The sequence below is a fragment of the Puntigrus tetrazona genome, chromosome 20 (assembly GCF_018831695.1).
Source record: "Puntigrus tetrazona isolate hp1 chromosome 20, ASM1883169v1, whole genome shotgun sequence".
NCBI lineage: Eukaryota > Metazoa > Chordata > Actinopteri > Cypriniformes > Cyprinidae > Puntigrus > Puntigrus tetrazona.
Window position 1 is genome coordinate 9429199 of NC_056718.1, and position 19559 is coordinate 9448757.

The following is a 19559-nucleotide window of genomic DNA, read 5'->3' on the forward strand; positions in this document are numbered from 1 at the left end:
GAACTCATGTTTACTTATACAGTACACCAACTGCTAATGGATATTATTAAATATTTATATTTATAAGTGTATATTAAAGCTGGCTATGGAAGAAAACGTAATTGACATGAGATTTAAAGGTCACTGGGTTTTATTTTGTCCAAACATCAACATATATTTATAATGTAAAGTGATTTGTGGTCTGATGTTCAGACCCTAATGCGGTCAAGTATACCTGCACAACAAACAGATTTACTAAGGTTTGGCTCATGAATATGGATTAATTCAACTCAGTTAATATTCACGAGGTAAGACATCATCATGTCAGAGGACCGGTGAGAAAAAAGTTATGTTGCTGCTGATTGCAGTTTTTTTTTTTTTTTTTTTAGATCCTCCGCAACATTTACTAATCCAAGATCCTAAAATCAGTCGAAGTCACCTTTCACTCCCACACAAATCACATTCACCGTGTTAATCCAGTGCGCTCTCTAATGCCACTCCTTCAGATGAGTGGATGATTGAACACAGATCCAATCACTACTGCAGATTTACTGTTCTCATCGTGTGTGTGTGTGTGTGTGTGTGTGTGTGTGTGTGTTTTGACTTGTATCAGTGCATAATTAAACATCTTATCACCATGCATGTGTGAGAAAATATGCTGAGATGTGTCGAACGCCCATCTGTCACCATGTACTGTTGATGTGTTTGTAGATGAGTTTAAAAGTATACGTGAGCGTGCTGTTCTAAGTCTGCATTTACAAAAATAAAGTCATTTAGTAATGCATATAGAACAAACAAAAATTCATAAACTACAAAAAAAAAGTTAATTTCATCCGGAAATGTGAATTTTCACTTTTTTTGGAATCTGCGATACTGTAATTCGATGCAAATTTTGCCTGCGTTTCCAGAGACGGGCCCTACGAACAGCTTCCGAGAAGCTGCGCAATCGAACGTCATTTTCGGCAGGCATGGTGCAGAACTCTCCCGGGACCAGAGTGAACCGTTACATCGGCCGTCTGATAGAAGCGCGACAGACGGAGTCAGAAACGGCAGACCTCAACTTCATTACCCTCACATACAGGAGCAGAGACAGAGAGCAGAGAGTGAGTACACGCAGATGCATGATGGGTAAACATATAGGTGAGAGCAGGACTAGTTGTCACAGACAGGGTTTGAACATCTCAAAATAGAATGATTTCTTAACAAAATTACAACATTTTTGGGGCTATTGCTGGTGGGTAAAAGAGTAATTACCATAAAACCACAAAGTCATACATCTGTTATATGTTATTTTTTAAAACAAATGTCTAGTTTTAAATGTTATACCTTTTTAAATGCAATGTTTGTTGGGCTAAACAGAGGTATGAAACGATTTCCTTTTTACATTTTTGCTCTAAATTTGATTTTTGTGATTTTTTTTAAGTTGAATTGAGACAACTCACCCTATATAGTTTGACAAGATGCCCCACTATTGGCCAAATATATCGAAAGCCAAGGCTTTAAAGAAAACCACCATTATATCCTGGAGTCTGTGGAATTTACACAGTAACACATTCATGATTCTTTGCCAACATTTATTTGAACACTATAAATCCACTTAAGAGTCCTTTTAGAACAGAAAGAATCGATTTCTGTGAAAATGATACTGACCCCAAACTTTTGAATGTTGGTGTATGTCTGTGCAAAAACTTAAAATAAACCTACTTTGTGAAAAGTGTGACAACGTGCCCCGGTGTCCCGAATACAGCAGCAACCGATCCAGGTCATTGACAGGAGTGACTTGGCGAAATGTGAGCGAGATGGATTGAAGAATTTCCTCAGACACACACGCTGCATCCCCCGCATTGTTCTGTTGTGCTTCGTGACTCCCTGTCTCCTCTCACTTTCAACATCCTCTCTCCCCCTCATCTCTCTCGCTCTCTCCTTTCTCACTAGCTCTCTCCATTGCTCTGTTCTCTATTTCTTTGCCTATATTCAGTCCTCTCCAATCCCTCCCATCTTCAATTCATGAAAGACGTCCGCCCACCCTAACAGAATGGGGGCAACAGTAATGATTTGGGAAAATCTGTCAGAATCACGACATATTTTCTCTCACTCTCTCTCTCTCTCTCTCTCTCTCTCTCTCTCTCTCTCTCTCTCTCTCACACACACACACACACACACACACGTGCGTACAGGAGCGCAGTGGCTTTCCCTGCTCTCTCTGGGAGTATAATGACATTGCATCTGGCTCTTATAAAGAGGGGGATGCTGGTTTTTATACTCTAATGAAGCTGACGCACAAAGCAGCGTGTTGCATTGATCTCCTGCAGACTGCACTGAAATGACAAAAATACATGTTACTTGTGACACTTACAAGAGATACAACAAAGCATATGCTTACATGAACACACACACAGGTCTTTCTTCAATTTTGGGCACTTTTATGTGTAATGGTTTTTTTTTTTTTAATCAATTTTTTTTTCTTTTTTTTAGAAACTTAACCATGTCTCAATGTTTATCCTAGCTACTTTTTAAAATGCCTGTAGATTTAATCGTTTTCTCATCTCCCAGACTTATTAAAATACAAACAAATAAAGACAAATTTCGATAATGTAAATGAGAGCAAAATTACTTCAATCTCTTGAATTAAAATTATAATAAATTAGGACTTTAGGCCCTCTTTTCACTTTGAAATTAAAAATGATCAGCTATGAAATCAGATCTTTGCATATACAGGAAACACTGGCAAAAAAACAGTTCATCTTAAAAGAAATACAACAGACAAAAATACAAATGTCCTATTCTGTGTGCTATACTCTTAAATCATCTTATATTTCAAAGCAGTCACTTTAGTTTATTAATTACATTTTCATAAATAACTGTAATTTTTTTCTCAGTAACTGTAACTGATTGCAATCACATTTATTTTGTAATTAACCTATGTAATTTATTTACATGTTACTGTTTACTCCTGACACTGAATGAATATGTATATATATATATATATATATATATATATATATATATATATATATATATAACAATTTTATATAACTTTATGAAGTTTGATAAAGTGTTATTTGTTACCAAGGAGACAACAGGACTGGTGAAGAGAAAGAACATAAATATAGAACATAAAAGCATAAAACATCATTTGAACAGACTATTTTTGTGTGTTTTTATTTTCAATCAAGCTGTAATTTTACAGAATCTTGTGGAATATATGTAATTGTATATATAATTGTATATATATATTTAGGATAAAAAATGCTAGTTAACCACAAGACACCTTTTAATATTAAATAAGTAAGCCGTCACTAAATAAACTGTGGAGTTTATTTTCCAAACACACCCAAACAGTAGTTGAAGAAACACCTGTACACGTTTACTGTTAAAAAAAGAATGATTGCATAATTTCTACAAGCGATCAAATTTTCTCTGTCTCTCTCTGTCACACAGTATCAGCAAGTGTATGACGATGCCTTCATCAGTGCGGTGGTTATCTCGCTTGTCCTCACTTCATTTTTTGCAGTGGTCTATTTTCTCATCATTCCTCAGTATGTAAATCACACACACAATACCTGACACATCAACATAACACACCTTTTCTTTATTTGCCAGACACACTAAAGTGATCACACATTTTACATGCTGCATCACACAACACCCAACACACATGCAAATAACATCCTCTCTCTTTCTCTCTCTTTGTCTTGCTGCAGAGGTCTTCTGGTTGTCATTCTGCTGGTTCTCTGTTTGTGTTTCCACATGGCAAGTGTGATGTACCTTCACATCACTCATGTGCAGGTAACACTGGTTTCCAGGTTTTACGGGGACTTTCCATAAACGTAATGATAGCTATATTGTACAAACTGTATTTTTTTATTCCCTTACCCTAACCCTACCCCTCATTTAAAACTGTCTGCTTTTTTACTGCTTTTTTGGCCCATAATGTAGAGGATGCCAGATACACACATTTTGCTTTCAGTTCTTGACTTTATTTAACAGTTAATCTCACAACATTATATTATATATTTGATTTCTGAATTTAAACTTGGACCAGTAAGCAACCACCTAGCAACCACCAAGAATACAACCACCTAGCAACCACCCAGCATCACTCTAGTATTCACCCGGGGCAGTATAGAGCGAACTAGCAATCGTTCAGAACATACTGCAAAATAACCATAGCAACATTGTAGCAATCATATAGACACACCCTAGCAACCACCAAGACCTCCTTAGTACCACATTGATGCAACCAAAAACCCTGGCCACATCAAAACAACCACAAAGCAATACCCTAACAACCATCCACAACACCGTAGAAATACCCTAGCGAATATCCAGATCTCTGTAGCAACAGATGCCCTAGTAACATCTATAACTCCCTCAACATATCAGCTTTCAGCTCATCTGCCATATAACAACATCCTAGCAACCACTTAGCACCTTTACAACTCTCCAGAACACTAGGCTTGCTGCGACAGTGTAACGAAGGCACGAAGGCGGAGTTGGAATCCATGCGCGGAAGTTTAATAAGGGCAAGGCGATACACAGAGTGATAGGCAGGCAGAGAGTCAGCAACGAATAAGGCAGTGAGCACAGTTAACAAATACAGGGAAATATCCAGAAGCAGAGTCAGTAGGCAAGCAACAGGTCAAGACCAGAACACAGTCCAATCAGGCAAACAATACAAGGGGGCAAGTTCTAGAATCAAAAACACAGGAATAATATGGTAGAACTGGCAATACTTCGCATTGAGTTAGTGAAGGCCCTTTGTTTAAAAAAGGCTTCCCAACAGGAAATGGATGTAGAAGAAGCAGAGGGAGGAGTAGTGCTAGAACTCCAATGAGGGCTGGAGCGATTTAGCACCACCTAACAACCATCCAGAAAATGCTAGCACCATCTAGCAGCCAAATACCACCTTAACAACTACCCAAAACACCCTAGCCTCACTTACCAACAACATAGCAACTCCTTAACAACCACCCAGAGCAACCTAGCACCACTTAACAAACACACAGAATACTGTAGCACCACATAGCACCTTATCAACCATCCAGAGTGAACTAGCACAGCCTAAAACCCATCCAGAACATGCTAGCACCACCTAGCAGCCACATATCACCTTAACAACCAACCAGAACACCCTAGCACCACCTAACAGCAACATAGCAACACTTTAACAACCTAACAACCCCTAACAACCACACTGAACACTGTAGCTCCACCTACCAACCACATAGTACCTTAACAACCACCCAGAGTAAACTAGCACAACCTAAAACCCATCCAGACCACACCTTAACAATCATCCAGAGCACTGCCTAGAAAAACACACAGAATACCATAGCACCACATAGAAGCTACATAGCATGTTAACAACAGCACAGAACAGCGTAGCTCGTCGTGGCAGCCATCCACAGTGCTTTAGCATCATGGTCTTTTTTTTCAGGAAATGTCAGACTCTAGTTCTTTGTGTGCATTTGTCCTGCAGGTTTTTTTGATTGCTCTTTCCTATCTTTATGTTCCCAGTGCTCTCCTGACTGTCTGACCCTGCAGATCAGAACAGTTCTGTGTGGGTTTCTGGTGCTGCTGATGTACTCCGTGACCCAGGGGTGTGTGGTGAGTGTGTGTGTACAGTAGAAGAGAGTGTATATATATATATAGGTGTGTATGTGTGTGTGTGTATATATATATATATATATATATATATATATATATATATATATATATATATATATATATATATAGGTGTGTATGTGTGTGTGTATATATATATATATATATATATATATATATATATATATATATATATATATATATATATATATATATATATACACACACAGTGTATATATATATATATATATATATATATATATATATATATATATATATATATATATATATATATATATTCCATTATTGAAATTTCAAATGTGTGTTCATCTATTAGATTCTTCCTGATGTTGAATGTGTACGTGTTGCTGCACCTTCACAGGTGGAATGTGTACCGTGGTCACTGGAGGGGAATTCCAATGTCTCCATGGTGACAGTTGTCACAGTCAACGGGACCAGCGTGGGCTCCGGGTTGTGCAAATACACTCCGTACGTATTTTTATCATGTGTGATGGCGTCGTTATCTGTGGCTCTGTACCTCCGTGTGTCATCACTACCCAAGATCCTCCTGCTTCTCCTTCTCAACATCCTCCACACTGTCGTCATGGAGACTAGCGGCTATCGGAAGGCCATAGGGTGAGTCGTGCTAAACGCAAAGGTTGCAGAAGTGTTTGTAGTTCATATTTGTTTAATTATCTCAGGGTTAGCCAAACTGGGATTTTGAGAGAAATATTTTGTTTACCTGCAAGGAATGTCACCATTAACTGACACCAAAGAACAGTGAACTGTAAATGTGTTGTTAAATTGGTGAAACATCAATTTAAAAACTCAGGAGGCAAATTTAGGTAAATGTTTTCGGTCAAAAGGCTGATGATCTGAAGGATGTCGTGTTTGTGTGTGTAGAGGTGGATTTTTTCACACACACAGCTATGACCCGGTTCTGGCAATGCTGCTGTTTTCTGGAGCTCTGGTGCTTCACTGCAGACAGCTGGATCTCAAACTCAGACTGGACTACCTCTGGGCCACCCAGGTGAGTGCACCTGTGTGCATGTGCAAACATTACGGTTTTTGGTGTATGTATGTGTGTGTTGGGGGGTAAATGCATCTGGTGAGCTAACTAGAATGCATTCTCTAGTAAAAAGTAAAATATTTAAAAATCATACAAGTATAGATAAAATCTTTTCCCATTTTTGATGTAAGGTCTTGATATTTAGCCTAAAAAGTGTTTTAATATGATGAGGATTGTATGATCTTTTTAATAATATCAGTCTTTAAAAATAAAGTGTACATGATATGATGTATTGCAATAGTTCCACTTAAGCACAATAAAAGGTAACTTTAGAATACTGTTCGGTCGTAACTACTATCACCTAACAAGAAACTCTGATTAACATTTTAATTAATTATTAGTAATAAAACACTAGTAATAGTAATAGCAGTAATAGCACTCAATTGAAACTGGTCGTTTCTTTTTTTTTATATATATATATATCCTTGAGAACTCCTAAGAAATACTGTATTCAGGTTCATAATTAATGTGAATTATGCCTAATAACTAATTAATTCCAAAAAATAAGATAATGGTAACCCACTAGTAATGACTTAAGTATTACCAAATCCTCCTGAGGGAGAAGTGAAAATCATCATGACTCCCTAATATTAGATTAGATTAGATTAGATTCAACTTTATTGTCATTACACATGTACAAGTACAGGGTAACGAAATGCAGTTTAGGTCTAACCAGGAGTGCAATAAGCAGCAAGTGCAGGATATAGGTACAAATATAAATATAAGTTACAAAGATAAATATGTGATATGTACAAGTTAAATTACAGATGGGAAGGGGGAATTTACAGTGATTATGTGTAAACAATTTACAGATCGTTATGTACATAAGAAAGAGCAGGATATACAGGATATGTATAGACAATTTTACAGGAGTATGTACAGTGGATATGTACATACATTTACAAAGATATATACAGTGGAGTGCAATGAATGTTAACAGTGCATTTTTGTATTTTTGTTTTTAATGGGGTGGGTGGGGCAGACATCAGTGGGGGTAGAATTCAGTAGTGAGACAGCTCTGGTAAAAAGCTGTTCCTCAGTCTACTTGTTCTAGTCCGGGGAATCTGAATCGCCTGCCGGATGGCAGGAGGGAAAACAGTTTGTGGGCAGGGTGAGAGGAGTCCTTAAGAATACTGCGTGCTCGACGCAAACAGTGTTTCTTCTGGATGTCCTCAATGGATGGAAGTGGAGTTCCTGTGATGCGCTGGGCAGTTTTCACCACCCGCTGCAGTGCCTTACGCTCAGCAACAGAGCAGCTCCCATACCAGACTGTGACACAGTTTGTTAGGATGCTCTCTATTGTACAGCGATAGAAGTTCACCAGGATGGCTGAGGACAGCTGGTTCTTCTTAAGTTTCCTCAGAAAGAATAAACGCTGGTGAGCCTTCTTGACCAGGCTGGAGGTGTTGGTGGTCCAGGACAGATCCTCCGAGATGTGGGTTCCCAGGAACTTGATGCATGAGACAGGCTCCACAGCAATCCCATTAATGTGGATGGGATCATGTGAGCCTCTTCTCACCTTCCTGAAGTCCACAATGAGCTCCTTGGTTTTGGTGGTGTTAAGGAGCAGATTATTGTCTTTGCACCACGTGGCCAGATGCTGGACCTCTTCTCTGTAGGCAGTCTCATCGTTGTTGCTGATGAGACCGATCACCGTAGTGTCATCTGCAAACTTGATGATGGAGTTAGATCCAAACACAGGCCTGCAGTCGTGGGTGAAGAGGGAGTAGAGGAAGGGGCTCAGCACACAGCCTTGTGGTACACCGGTGTTGAGTATCAGCTGAAGTCTGCTTTTGAGATGTATGTAAGATTTTGGATAGTAATGACTCAAGTGTTACTACATCCTTCTGGAAAAACTACTAGTTATTTGGATCCGCATTCTAAAGTGAAGATCATGGTAACCCACTAGTAAGTGAATTACTAACCAGAACCTTACAAGAACCTTAAAAGTTTACAGTGACTAGAGTTATCTTCACTTTAGTCATTACTAATGGGTTGCCATGACCTTCACTTTACAAATAATTATACATTATGTATTATTCATATTAATTATGATCATTACCTGTATACAGTAATATTCTTAGTAGTTCTTGGGGAGGTATGAAAAAATAATAGTTACTGATTAGCTAATAGTGAACTACCACATTCGACTAAGTACTATTACTTACTAATTCGTTAATCAGAGTTTCTTGTTAGTTAGTAGTAGTTACTAGAGTGCTAATATTACATTACTCATATGTTCTTGTGTACTTATTCATCAATGATGGAACCATATTCTAAAGTGTTACTCATTTAAAGTGTTCCAAATTAGCACACTTTAAGTATATCTGTTAAGTATTTTTAAGAACATAAAAATAAAAAATGTAGTTTACTTGGTATAAAATAAAAGCATGCCAAATATACTTTAGTATCACACAGATTCTAGACTCAGGAACAACATTCAATTCAATTTCTATTTTAATGTTACATAATTGTGTCATATGGTCTTTTAGAAATCATTCTGATATGCCGATTTGGTCTTCAAGAGACATTTCTCTTTTATCAGTGTTGAAAATAGTTAATGCTGATAATGCTAATATTTTTGTGGAACCTGGAACTTCTTAGGAAGTTCAAAAGAAAAGCATGAATCGTATTGTAACATACTGAGAAATTAATGAGACTTTACCATGCTTAATAAAAAAAAACACAACGTTTGAACAGTAGCATATATTTTCAACAGAAAACAAAAAAAAGTGGAAAGGTGGTAATCTTGGTAAGGATCATCAGCGCTGTGATAGCAAGCTATTTCAACAGTAACAGTGCCCTCTAGTGGATGGTCACCGGCCACTTTATTAGGTACACCTGTCCAACTGCTCGTTAACGCAAATTTCAAAAAAGAGTTTCAAAAAAATCAGCCAGTGGCATGGCAGCAACTCAATGCATTTAGGCATGTAGACATGGTCAAGACGATCTGCTGCAGTTCAAACCGAGCATCAGAATGGGGATTTAAGTGACTTTGAACGTGGCATGGTTGTTGGTGCCAGACGGGCTGGTCTGAGTATTTCAGAAACTGCTGATCTGCTGGGATTTTCACGCACAGCCATCTCTAGGGTTTACAGAGAATGGTCCAAAAAAAAGAAAACATCCAGTGAGCGGCAGTTCTGTGGCGCAAATGTCTTGATGCCAGAGGTCAGAGGAGAATGGCCAGACTGCTTCAAACCGATAGAAAGGCAGCAGTAAGTTTGCAGAAGAGCATCTCTGAACGCACAACACGTCGAAGCTTGAGGCGGATGGGCTACAGCAGCAGAAGACCACACCACGGGTACCACTCCTGTCAGCTAAGAACAGGAAACTGAGGCTACAAAAGAAAATTGGAAAAACGTTGTCTGGATTTCTGCTGCGACATCCGCCTGGAAGGGTCAGAATTCGGCATCGATATTTTCTTGGCACACTTTGGGCCCAATAGTACCAATTGAGCATCGTGTCAACACCTGAGTGTTGTTGCTGATCACGCCCATCCCTTTATGACCACAGTGTACCCATCATCTGATGGCTACTTCCAGCAGGATAACACGCCGTGTCATAAAGCACGAATCATCTCAGACTGGTTTCTTGAACATGACGACAAGTTCACTGTCCTCAAATGGCCTCCACAGTCACCAGAGCTCAATCCAATGGAGCACCTTTGGGATGTGGTGGAACGGGAGAGTCGCATCATGGATGTGCAGCCGACAAATCTGCAGCAACTGCGTGATGCAATCATGTCAATATGGACCTCAATCTCTGAGGAATATTTCCAGTACCTTGATGAATCTATGCCATGAAGGATTAAGGCAAAAGGGGGTCCAACCTGGTGCTAGTGAGGTGTACCTAATAAAGTGGCCAGTGAGTGTAAATCCCCATAAACACAAACAATTTTTATATAACATTTAAAATAAGCAGCGGCTGTAGAGGTAATGAGTTGTTTATACCGTTAATATGTCAGTTTGTGTTTCGTCCACAGGCCGAGGAGGAGAGGGATGACATGGAGAGAGTGAAGCTGGACAATAAGAGGATCCTCTTCAACCTTCTGCCTGCACATGTAGCTCAACACTTCCTGCTGTCCAACCCACGAAACATGGTCAGATTTCATTTAAAGATCACGATGAACCAATTAACATCCAATAATGTGACATATATATATATATATATATATATATATATATATATATATATATATATATATATATATATATATATCTCTAAGCAAAATAGCACAGTCAGGTGAAGGGCAGAAGATTGTTGGGGTTTGTCAGATGTTGTAGTTCCCAAAGTCTCCACCTCATGGCAATGTTGTTTCGATCCGGCCGCTAATTAGGTGAGAGGTCAGTGCAGATGCTTTGATGATAACGCCTGTTTTGATTGTGCAAATGAGATAAGATTGTGATTGTGTGTAGTGTAAATGCTCAGAGCATCTGGCTTTGTGATCTCGCTGCCAGGCTTCATTGTGAAGCCTCACGAACACAATGAATGTGTGATTACACTCCCGTTACACGTTTTGTTACTTTTTTTTGTTGTTGTTATGTTTGCTGCATGCTCAACACATGCTGCTCGCCTCTTTTCCTGTCCAAGATCCTTCACAGGAATTGATGCAATCAGACATCCTGAAATCTGTTGCAGCAGCTCTGAAGCAAGCATCCTCTCCTGAGCGTGGAATTATATTGTAAACAGTGGCATAAGGAAGTGAAAATCTTGGACACATATGCAAAAGTACATACAAGATGCAAACATTTTAAGTTAAATTTAATTTTTTTTTTTTTTTAATTGGTCAAAAATTACAGTAAAGACATTCTTAATTTTACAAAAAAAATTTTTTAATAAATGCTGTTCCTTTGAACTTTCTTTTCATTAAAATTCATTACAGTTTCCATGGAAAAAAGACACTATAACACTTAACTTAGCCTTTATAAAGTAGTTTTAATGCATTACCTTATAATGCATTGTACAATTTTATGAATAATTGTAACCACAGTTAATACATTATAACATTAACATCAATTAATTGTTGCACTATGCATTTTAATTTCTAAAAGTAAGAATTATTTACGACAAGATATAATGCATTACAACGCACATTATGAATAATTATAATGCATTAAACCCTCTAATAACCCTATGAAAATGACTGATAAAAATGAAATTTTCCCACCACAAAAACATGTATTTTTTTCAATTTATATATATAAAAAAAAAAAGGTTTACATTTGATTGAATTTGCATTTTTAAAATAAGGTGTACATTTTATTTTAAGTTGTAATAATATTTTACAATATTGCTGTTATTACTATATTGGTGATTACATTTTGACAAAATTTAAATTTGGCTTCTTTCAAAAACCCTACCTTGAATGCTAGTGTAAAATGGCCAACCTCTATAAATGATTTTAGCCTGACACTTAAAAGGAAGATTAAAATGCTTTTTTATTAACGAGTTAGTCTGTCTAAACTCAAACATTCATTTAAACAATATTAGTCTGGTAAGCAATATTATATTAATCTTTTGGTGCCATGTTTCTTGTTTACAGCCATGAGACGCCATATTGTTGCTATGGTTATGTCTAAAATCATAATTTTGGGAGTGACTCCTATACTCCATACAGATACTGAATGATAATTAAAGGGAGTTACTTCTGTATTTAAATGCGGTTGTCACTCCCAAAACTTTGCAGCGTGTACGTGGCCGATATGTCTACATACTAAATCAAAACCTTCTATTTCAGAAGAGCGAGAAAACCCGCTTGTTTAATGCGCGTGAACCACTGTGACGCGATCGAATCTTTAATTTGAGATGGACAGGTCATTCAAATGCACTCAAATGCATTTTCAATATCGAAAGCAAGTTTTGTTTTGACCGAAATCAACTTGTCCAATTTTTGCGTGTCGTGACTGATTACCGTAGACCTGACTTCTCTAAGCCTGGATCAGTGGTATCATCCCCTGAGGGTCTCACGGCTCTTTCCTTTCCTGCTCTTTCACTGTTCCAGGACTTGTATTATCAGTCTTACTCTCAGGTGGGCGTCCTGTTCGCCTCCATCCCCAACTTTAATGACTTCTACATTGAGCTGGATGGAAACAACATGGGTGTGGAATGTCTCCGGCTGCTAAACGAGATCATCGCCGACTTTGATGCGGTGAGAATTTCTTGTCTCTCATCCTGAGATATGTATGTTTTGGCTCAGTGCGCCAGTTACCTTAATCCCACTCTAGGCTTCATTTATTTCTCCATCACATCATCTCTCTCTTTCTTCCTCTGTCTGTAGCTGATGGATAAGGAATGCTACAGAGACATTGAGAAGATCAAAACTATTGGCAGTACTTACATGGCTGCGGTCGGACTCGTCCCCACTGCGGGATCCAAGGTACACAGAGAGAGTGTGTGTGTGTGTGTGTGTGCAAACACAGCAAAAATCATTTTACAAATCACATTTTCCAGTAAAATGATCTAAACGACTTTAAAAAAGATTTATTATTTGAGAAGCAAAAAGACTTGTTTTTTAGAGCATTCAAAATATCAGTAATATAATATTACTTAAATCAGTAATTAAATATTATAACTTAAAATAGGTTTTCTTTTTTAATATACTTTAGCATGTAATTAATTCCTGTGATGCAAAGCTGAATTTTCTGCAGTCATTGGGTTGTAGTCAGATGTCCTGTTTTTCTGAGCAAAGAAACATTTTTATTATTACAGATGTTTTTGCTTCATATTTTTGTGGAAACTATATATTTCTCTGGATTGTTTGATGAATAGAAAGTTAAGAACAGCATTTCTTTTTCTTTTTTTGGAAATAATTTTTTGTATGATTAAAAAAAAGTTACAGTGAAGTCATTTATAATCCGTTTAAAGCATGGTAGTGAATGGTAGTGTCTTCAATTAAAATTTTTGGTTGTTTTCAATATAAATCTAACAATATTTACTGCAGTTTACACATAAAAGATAATAAATTTTTTATAAAGTTATGCAACTGTTTTTTTAAATGTAATTTCTTTTGAGGATGTTTAGATAATTAGTGTGAGCCGTTGTGTGTGTGTGTGTGTGCGGGCGTGTGTGTGTTTTCAAGCTAATCTCAGTCTAGGTGTATTTGCATTTGGCCTTGAAAGATGAAGATCATGTCATGGCACCACTCAAACCTGCCACTGCTTTGAAAGCAAAACTAATAGCAAATGCAAGCACACGTGCAAGTTTGTTTTCTGTCATAGCGGAGACTTTCCATTGACTTCAGTTATTTTTATACTGAGCTAATGATATTTTCTCATAACCCATAAACACAGCCCACGGCTTAATTAAAGGGACAGTTTACAGAAAAATGAAAATTCTGTCATCATTTACTCACCCTCATGTTGTTCTGAATCTTTATGCATTTTTTTTTCTTCTGGAGAGCATGTTGGGAAACATTTTGGAGACCAATCACTTACATTGTATGGGCATCTTAAGAAAGCAGCTATATCAGACACACCGCTGTCTATCATATGACTTCAGAAAACATTTGTGTCTTTTTTCAGCTTTACAGATCACTGTGCTACGTTATTTAAGAGGAAAAAAGAGCTGCATGAACATTCTTCAAAACATCTTCTTTTGCGTTTCACAAAACTTCAAATGGTTGAATTAATGATAACAGAACAGAAAACTCTCATACTCTGATCATAAGATCATCCAGCAATTATCACCATCTCAGAAAAATCGCAGAGGTGGTAATATATGAATAATATGTTGGTTTTCTCTCCGAATAGGTAAAGAAGTCTATTTCTGAGCACCTGTGCACAGTGGCAGATTTCGCCATTGAGATGTTTGACGTACTGGATGCGATCAACTACCAGTCCTACAATGACTTTGTGCTTCGAGTTGGTGAGTGGCCTTTTTAAAACGAGGTGTGAGTTAGTGTGTGTAAATGAGTGTGTGCTTCTGCATAAGTGGAGGAAATTCGTCAGTAAGTGTGGACATTGTGCCGGACATCCCGCATCCAGTAGGATGTCCTGTGTGTAACATATAACATATGACAAACACACAGTTACACACATGCATGAACAAGCTACACTTCTTAACAAAATGGCATGAACTGGATCACTATTAAAGCCATTAATGGTATGCTGCTGTTAACACTATATCCGTCCCTTCAGCTCTGGCTGCCTGTAGTTGCTGAGTAGATTTTTTTTTTTTCTTAAGCAGACAGACAGCAGAAAGTGAAGGTTTTGCACAGAGACCTGCTCAGAAGAACATACCTACTGCAAGTCATTTTTAATGAGAAGGGCAGACAGAATGGAGCTGGTGCAATCCTGTAAAACTGGCCCAAATTAGCAATCTGTAATTACATTTTAAGCCGCTTGACAAGTCGCATTTGTAAAATGTAAAATTGCAGTTATGCAAAAGAATTTTGCAACATACTAATGACAAAATGTAATAGCTTTCTCCGCCTCTGAAACACATTTTCAGCTGATGTAACCAAGGCCACATAAAGAAAACAATAAGAGAAATTATACGATTTATATTAGTATTACATTCCAAAAAACACACTACTTTAAAATTATTATTTTAAATATATATAATTTTTTCAGTGTGTGCATATATATATATATATATATATATATATATATATATATATATATATATATATATATATATATATATATTTTTTATATAATATATATATATTTTTTTTTTTCTGTATGGTTTTTAGTAGTGTGTGTGTGTGTGTGTGTGTGTGTGTGTTGCATCTAGAAATTATTTTTAATACCTCCAGACCAAGAACAATCATGTAATTTTTTTTTTACAATATCATTTATGTTTTTACTGTTTTATTGATCAAAAAAACATAGCTTTGGTGTGCATATGTGACAATAAAAAAAATCGAATTAAACGTTAAAAAACCTTAACAAACCTTCATTTTTAAACAGAGTTTGCTTTACATGTACACATATCAGATAAAGGGACTAAATCGAATTACTTGATCATTTTTGTTGATCAGGTATCAACGTGGGTCCAGTAGTTGCAGGTGTAATCGGGGCTCGCAGGCCTCAGTACGACATCTGGGGAAACACGGTCAACGTCGCCAGCAGAATGGACAGCACTGGAGTTCAGGGAAAAATACAAGTAAAACAAACACACCATCATTTAAACGAACAAGCACACCACTCAAACAAACCTGACTTCATCTGCCTCCTCATCCCAGGTGACCGAGGACGTCTTCCGCCTACTCTCCGGTTATTATCACTTCCAGTGCCGTGGCCAGGTCAGCGTGAAGGGCAAAGGTCAAATGCTCACCTACTTTCTTGAAGGCCGAAGCTCGCAAGGCACGCAGCACGCGCGATCCAAGAGCCCCGAGAGCGGCTCGAGCCCCTGCATCCGGACCAAACTGGGATCAGCGCCCGCTGTTAGCAGCTACGGGGTGAAAAGTCACACCGTAGGACACGTCAGCACCCCGAACAACAGCATTCTGTACCTGCCCTCTGTATCCGTCGACATGGAGATGGAGGTGTGATCGCCAAGACGACGGGTTCCACGGTGATCAATCGATGCATTAGTAAATCAGAGGCAGGGAGGGAAACCCAGCACAAGGTAAGAAGCGAGACAAAAAAGCGAGGAGAGACGAGACACTCTTTGCGCATTCAAACGTGCCAAACCGAGAAAGGCCCTCCCCCTTCACGCAAGTACATAATAAGCATGTATGTCTTTCTGTGTGCACGTATGCGTGTGTTTTAATGAGTCTTCCCCGACCAACAGGATATCAGGGTCTCCTAAACGGGAGCATGCGATCTACTGCAAAAGGCAGCTTCACACCAGCCGAGGAGACACCCACCGTGTGTGTGTGTGTGAGTGTGTGTGTGTTATCTTGCATCTGAAAATGTCAAGAGATGCCACGGCGATGAATATTTTGAACATGTGAGCGGTGAGGACCAAACGTTTCGTTTAAAACAGCGCTGTATTTTGTACGAGACTGAGTCAGGCCAGTTTCTGAGACGTGTCGGGGGTTTTTTTTCCCCCCCAGCGAGACGAAGGAAAAGCTGGTTGCTCATATTGAGATCCGCTTCGGATAAATTGTTTACATGAAGAACACGTCACGGGTTTACAGACCTGATAGCAAAGCTATTCCCAGCTCTTCGGGTTTCAAGCCCTCGTCTGCGGTCGCAGAGAGGCAGAAGTACTAAACAACCGCAGTGAATCAGAGACTGCCGTGATTTACTAGCGAATGCTAACGCTATCCTGTTTTGTAATCATTTACAGAAAGTCGGTCGAGTCTGTGACGTGGGTAAATGTTTAACTTTGCGTGGGTTGAATCAGCACAGTTTTCCTGTATGCGATGTGTGTACGCACTTGGTGCTTGGACAAAACATCTGTATGCACTTGCTGCTGCCCTTTGCCCTCTGGGATATCCTTTCCAGTAATAACGCGACAACCGATCCCATTGCGTCAGATACAGCGAAACGACTGAGAAGCCAGCACAATCGAGGCCGCCGCCACGATGCTATTTGCAAAAAGCAACCAAATTGGCTTCCAGTGTGCGATCAAATGGCTTAATATACATTTATTCCGCATCCGTTTTGTCGGCGGTGGCACTTCGCTTTCAGATTCTCCTATCAACGGTAGCATCTCTCACTGTGCTTGCGGAACGATCTCTACCACGCGGTTGAACATGCATGATATTTTAGTGCTGGATGTGTCATGTGCTCTCTAGATCTTAGGTTAAACATCTGGATTTTAGTGCATCTGTTTCAGAGCATGCAGACGTCCCAAACCCGCTCTGGGTTGGGAAAGCCTCACGAGCCTCATTTCGGATTTCAGAACGATCTTTTTGGTTTCCTTTTCGTGCTATTACTGTATCTTTGATAGATTTCCCATGATGCCTAGCGAAAAGAAGTTTGGCTTCAAGCATGCCGTTCTGCATGTCCCTCTCAGCATGCCGTAATTCTGTCACGTCGCTCTATTTGATAACTGATTTGTGTCTCTAATGCATGCCTACTGGAAAAACACAACCGAGGGTGAAAAGTGTCGAAGATATGTTGCGAAAACATGCTTTAGTAGCACTGCATGAGCCCAGAATAATGGCCTTGATGAAACTAACCATCTTTTCTTTTCTTTATTTCTTTTTTTTTCGTTATCCGACGGCGTATTTGCTTACCTGGTCCGTGCGTGGTGCTGTGGGGAAAGCTTTCTGGGAGTTTTGTAGCATTGGCGCCTTGTCGAGCTCTTGAAGTGACTGCCTTTTTATCCAGGGTCTGTTGGAGAAAGTCTGTTTCTTTTGAATATGTGCCAACAACACGCATACTGTACGGTTACCAACATATCAAACTGTGTTCCTTTCTAGCGCGACTTTGCGATTTATTGCGTGCATTCAGTTCCGTTGCGAACTTTTACTCTCATACGGAGTGATCGTACCACGTGGGGCTCAATACCGACTCGCAAATGGGCTATTCCTTTTTTTATTTTTTCGACGTTTACTTCGCGTTAAGCTACGTATTCAGGAATGCTCTCTCCGATTCTGTTTCCCGCTGCATTTAGCTTCATTTTGCCATGTGAGGAATTACGCATATTTATTAACGTAAAGTAAGGAGCTGTTCATTCGAGTTTCATATATGTAGATTTTTGGTTTTTCTTTAATGAATATGAATGCCAAATGCCAAAATGCTTATCGTTATCACTGAATATTTCAGATTCTATGATCCAACAAATGTAGCCAAACAGCTAAATGGTTCTATTTGATATGGCTTAATATGATCTATTTTGACTACAGTGGCCTAACTTACTGCTGTTATGAACATTAATGATATATTAACTTTATTAATGCATAAAGTGTGCACAGTAAAATCATAGAATAGATTTTCATGTCGATTAGATATTTTCATATTTGATACGGGTCAAAATTATTGTACGTATTAAATATATTGTAGAGTAAACTAAAAGAGTATTTTATTGATGATTTGTAATATTTGTGCTATTTTTGGGGTTGCAATGTATTTATTGTGATGGTTCTATGTGAATGTAAATTTCATATTGAGATCTTTTATACTTGTGTTTGCACTGTTCGGGAATAAAATAACAATGAGAGATGACGTGGGGCTCCCGTGTGATGTTTGCAGTGCTTGTGTTGTTGTGGCCGTGGCCTTGACCCTGAATAAGGAGACGTCAATCTATGGGCTGATTGTGAGAGTGAATGACCTGGGAGTTCTGACATTGTATAACTTGAGGAAAACAAATGGAGCAAACAAGAGAGATTCAGACCCTCTAATGGGATTTTTTTTCATTTTATTGACTGATGGAAAACCCACTTGCTTTTTAATAATGATGGAAAAACTTTCTTTCTCACAAAAATGTCTCCTCTTTTTTTTTTTTTTTAATTTAGATTGAATTTAATAATACTTTATTTATTTATTTAAAATTTTTTTTAATTTTTTTATTTTACAGATACTGATAGAAATGATTCCCTTCCATGTCTTCACATTTTATTTTAATTTAGAAAACCAGTTTTCTTTCACTCAAATGTTTTTTTTTTTTTTTTTGTTTTAGTTGATACAAGACCCTGAAAACCCTATTCCTATTTCACAGAAAATTTTAATTTTAACATTTTTTTAAATTTAAATTTGAATGTATTTTTTTTATTTTACATTTTTATTAATTTATAATGGATTAATTATTTTATTTTACTTTGAGTTGAGACTTGACAAGACGAGACCTTTTATAATTGAAATTTAATTTAATAATTTTAATTTAATATTTTCTAGAACTGATGGAAATATCCATGTCCAATGATCCACGAGTCCATGTCTTCACTTTATTTTATTTTATTTTACTATTTTATTCTTTTGAGTTTATGAAGACTGATGGAAACCCATTTTCCTCTCCCACAAAAGACTGTGTGTTCCCGCCTGGTTATTTGCATTAGATTAATGTGTGA

General features: G+C 37.9%; 1 protein-coding gene across 1 annotated transcript in view; it reads left to right on the plus strand.

The window, feature by feature from the left end:
- The window catches only part of adcy1a (adenylate cyclase 1a), a 38181-nt gene extending 19464 nt beyond the window's left edge, over window positions 1–18717 (plus strand). The window contains exons 9-20 of the mRNA XM_043220091.1: window positions 888–1082; window positions 3421–3518; window positions 3684–3768; window positions 5500–5589; window positions 5969–6222; window positions 6490–6616; window positions 10638–10754; window positions 12657–12803; window positions 12933–13031; window positions 14404–14518; window positions 15636–15760; window positions 15840–18717. Of these exons, the coding sequence (XP_043076026.1) occupies window positions 888–1082; window positions 3421–3518; window positions 3684–3768; window positions 5500–5589; window positions 5969–6222; window positions 6490–6616; window positions 10638–10754; window positions 12657–12803; window positions 12933–13031; window positions 14404–14518; window positions 15636–15760; window positions 15840–16148 (1761 nt within the window). The 3' untranslated portion in view covers window positions 16149–18717. The remainder of the gene's footprint in view (window positions 1–887; window positions 1083–3420; window positions 3519–3683; window positions 3769–5499; window positions 5590–5968; window positions 6223–6489; window positions 6617–10637; window positions 10755–12656; window positions 12804–12932; window positions 13032–14403; window positions 14519–15635; window positions 15761–15839) is intronic.
- Window positions 18718–19559: the final 842 nt, after the last annotated feature.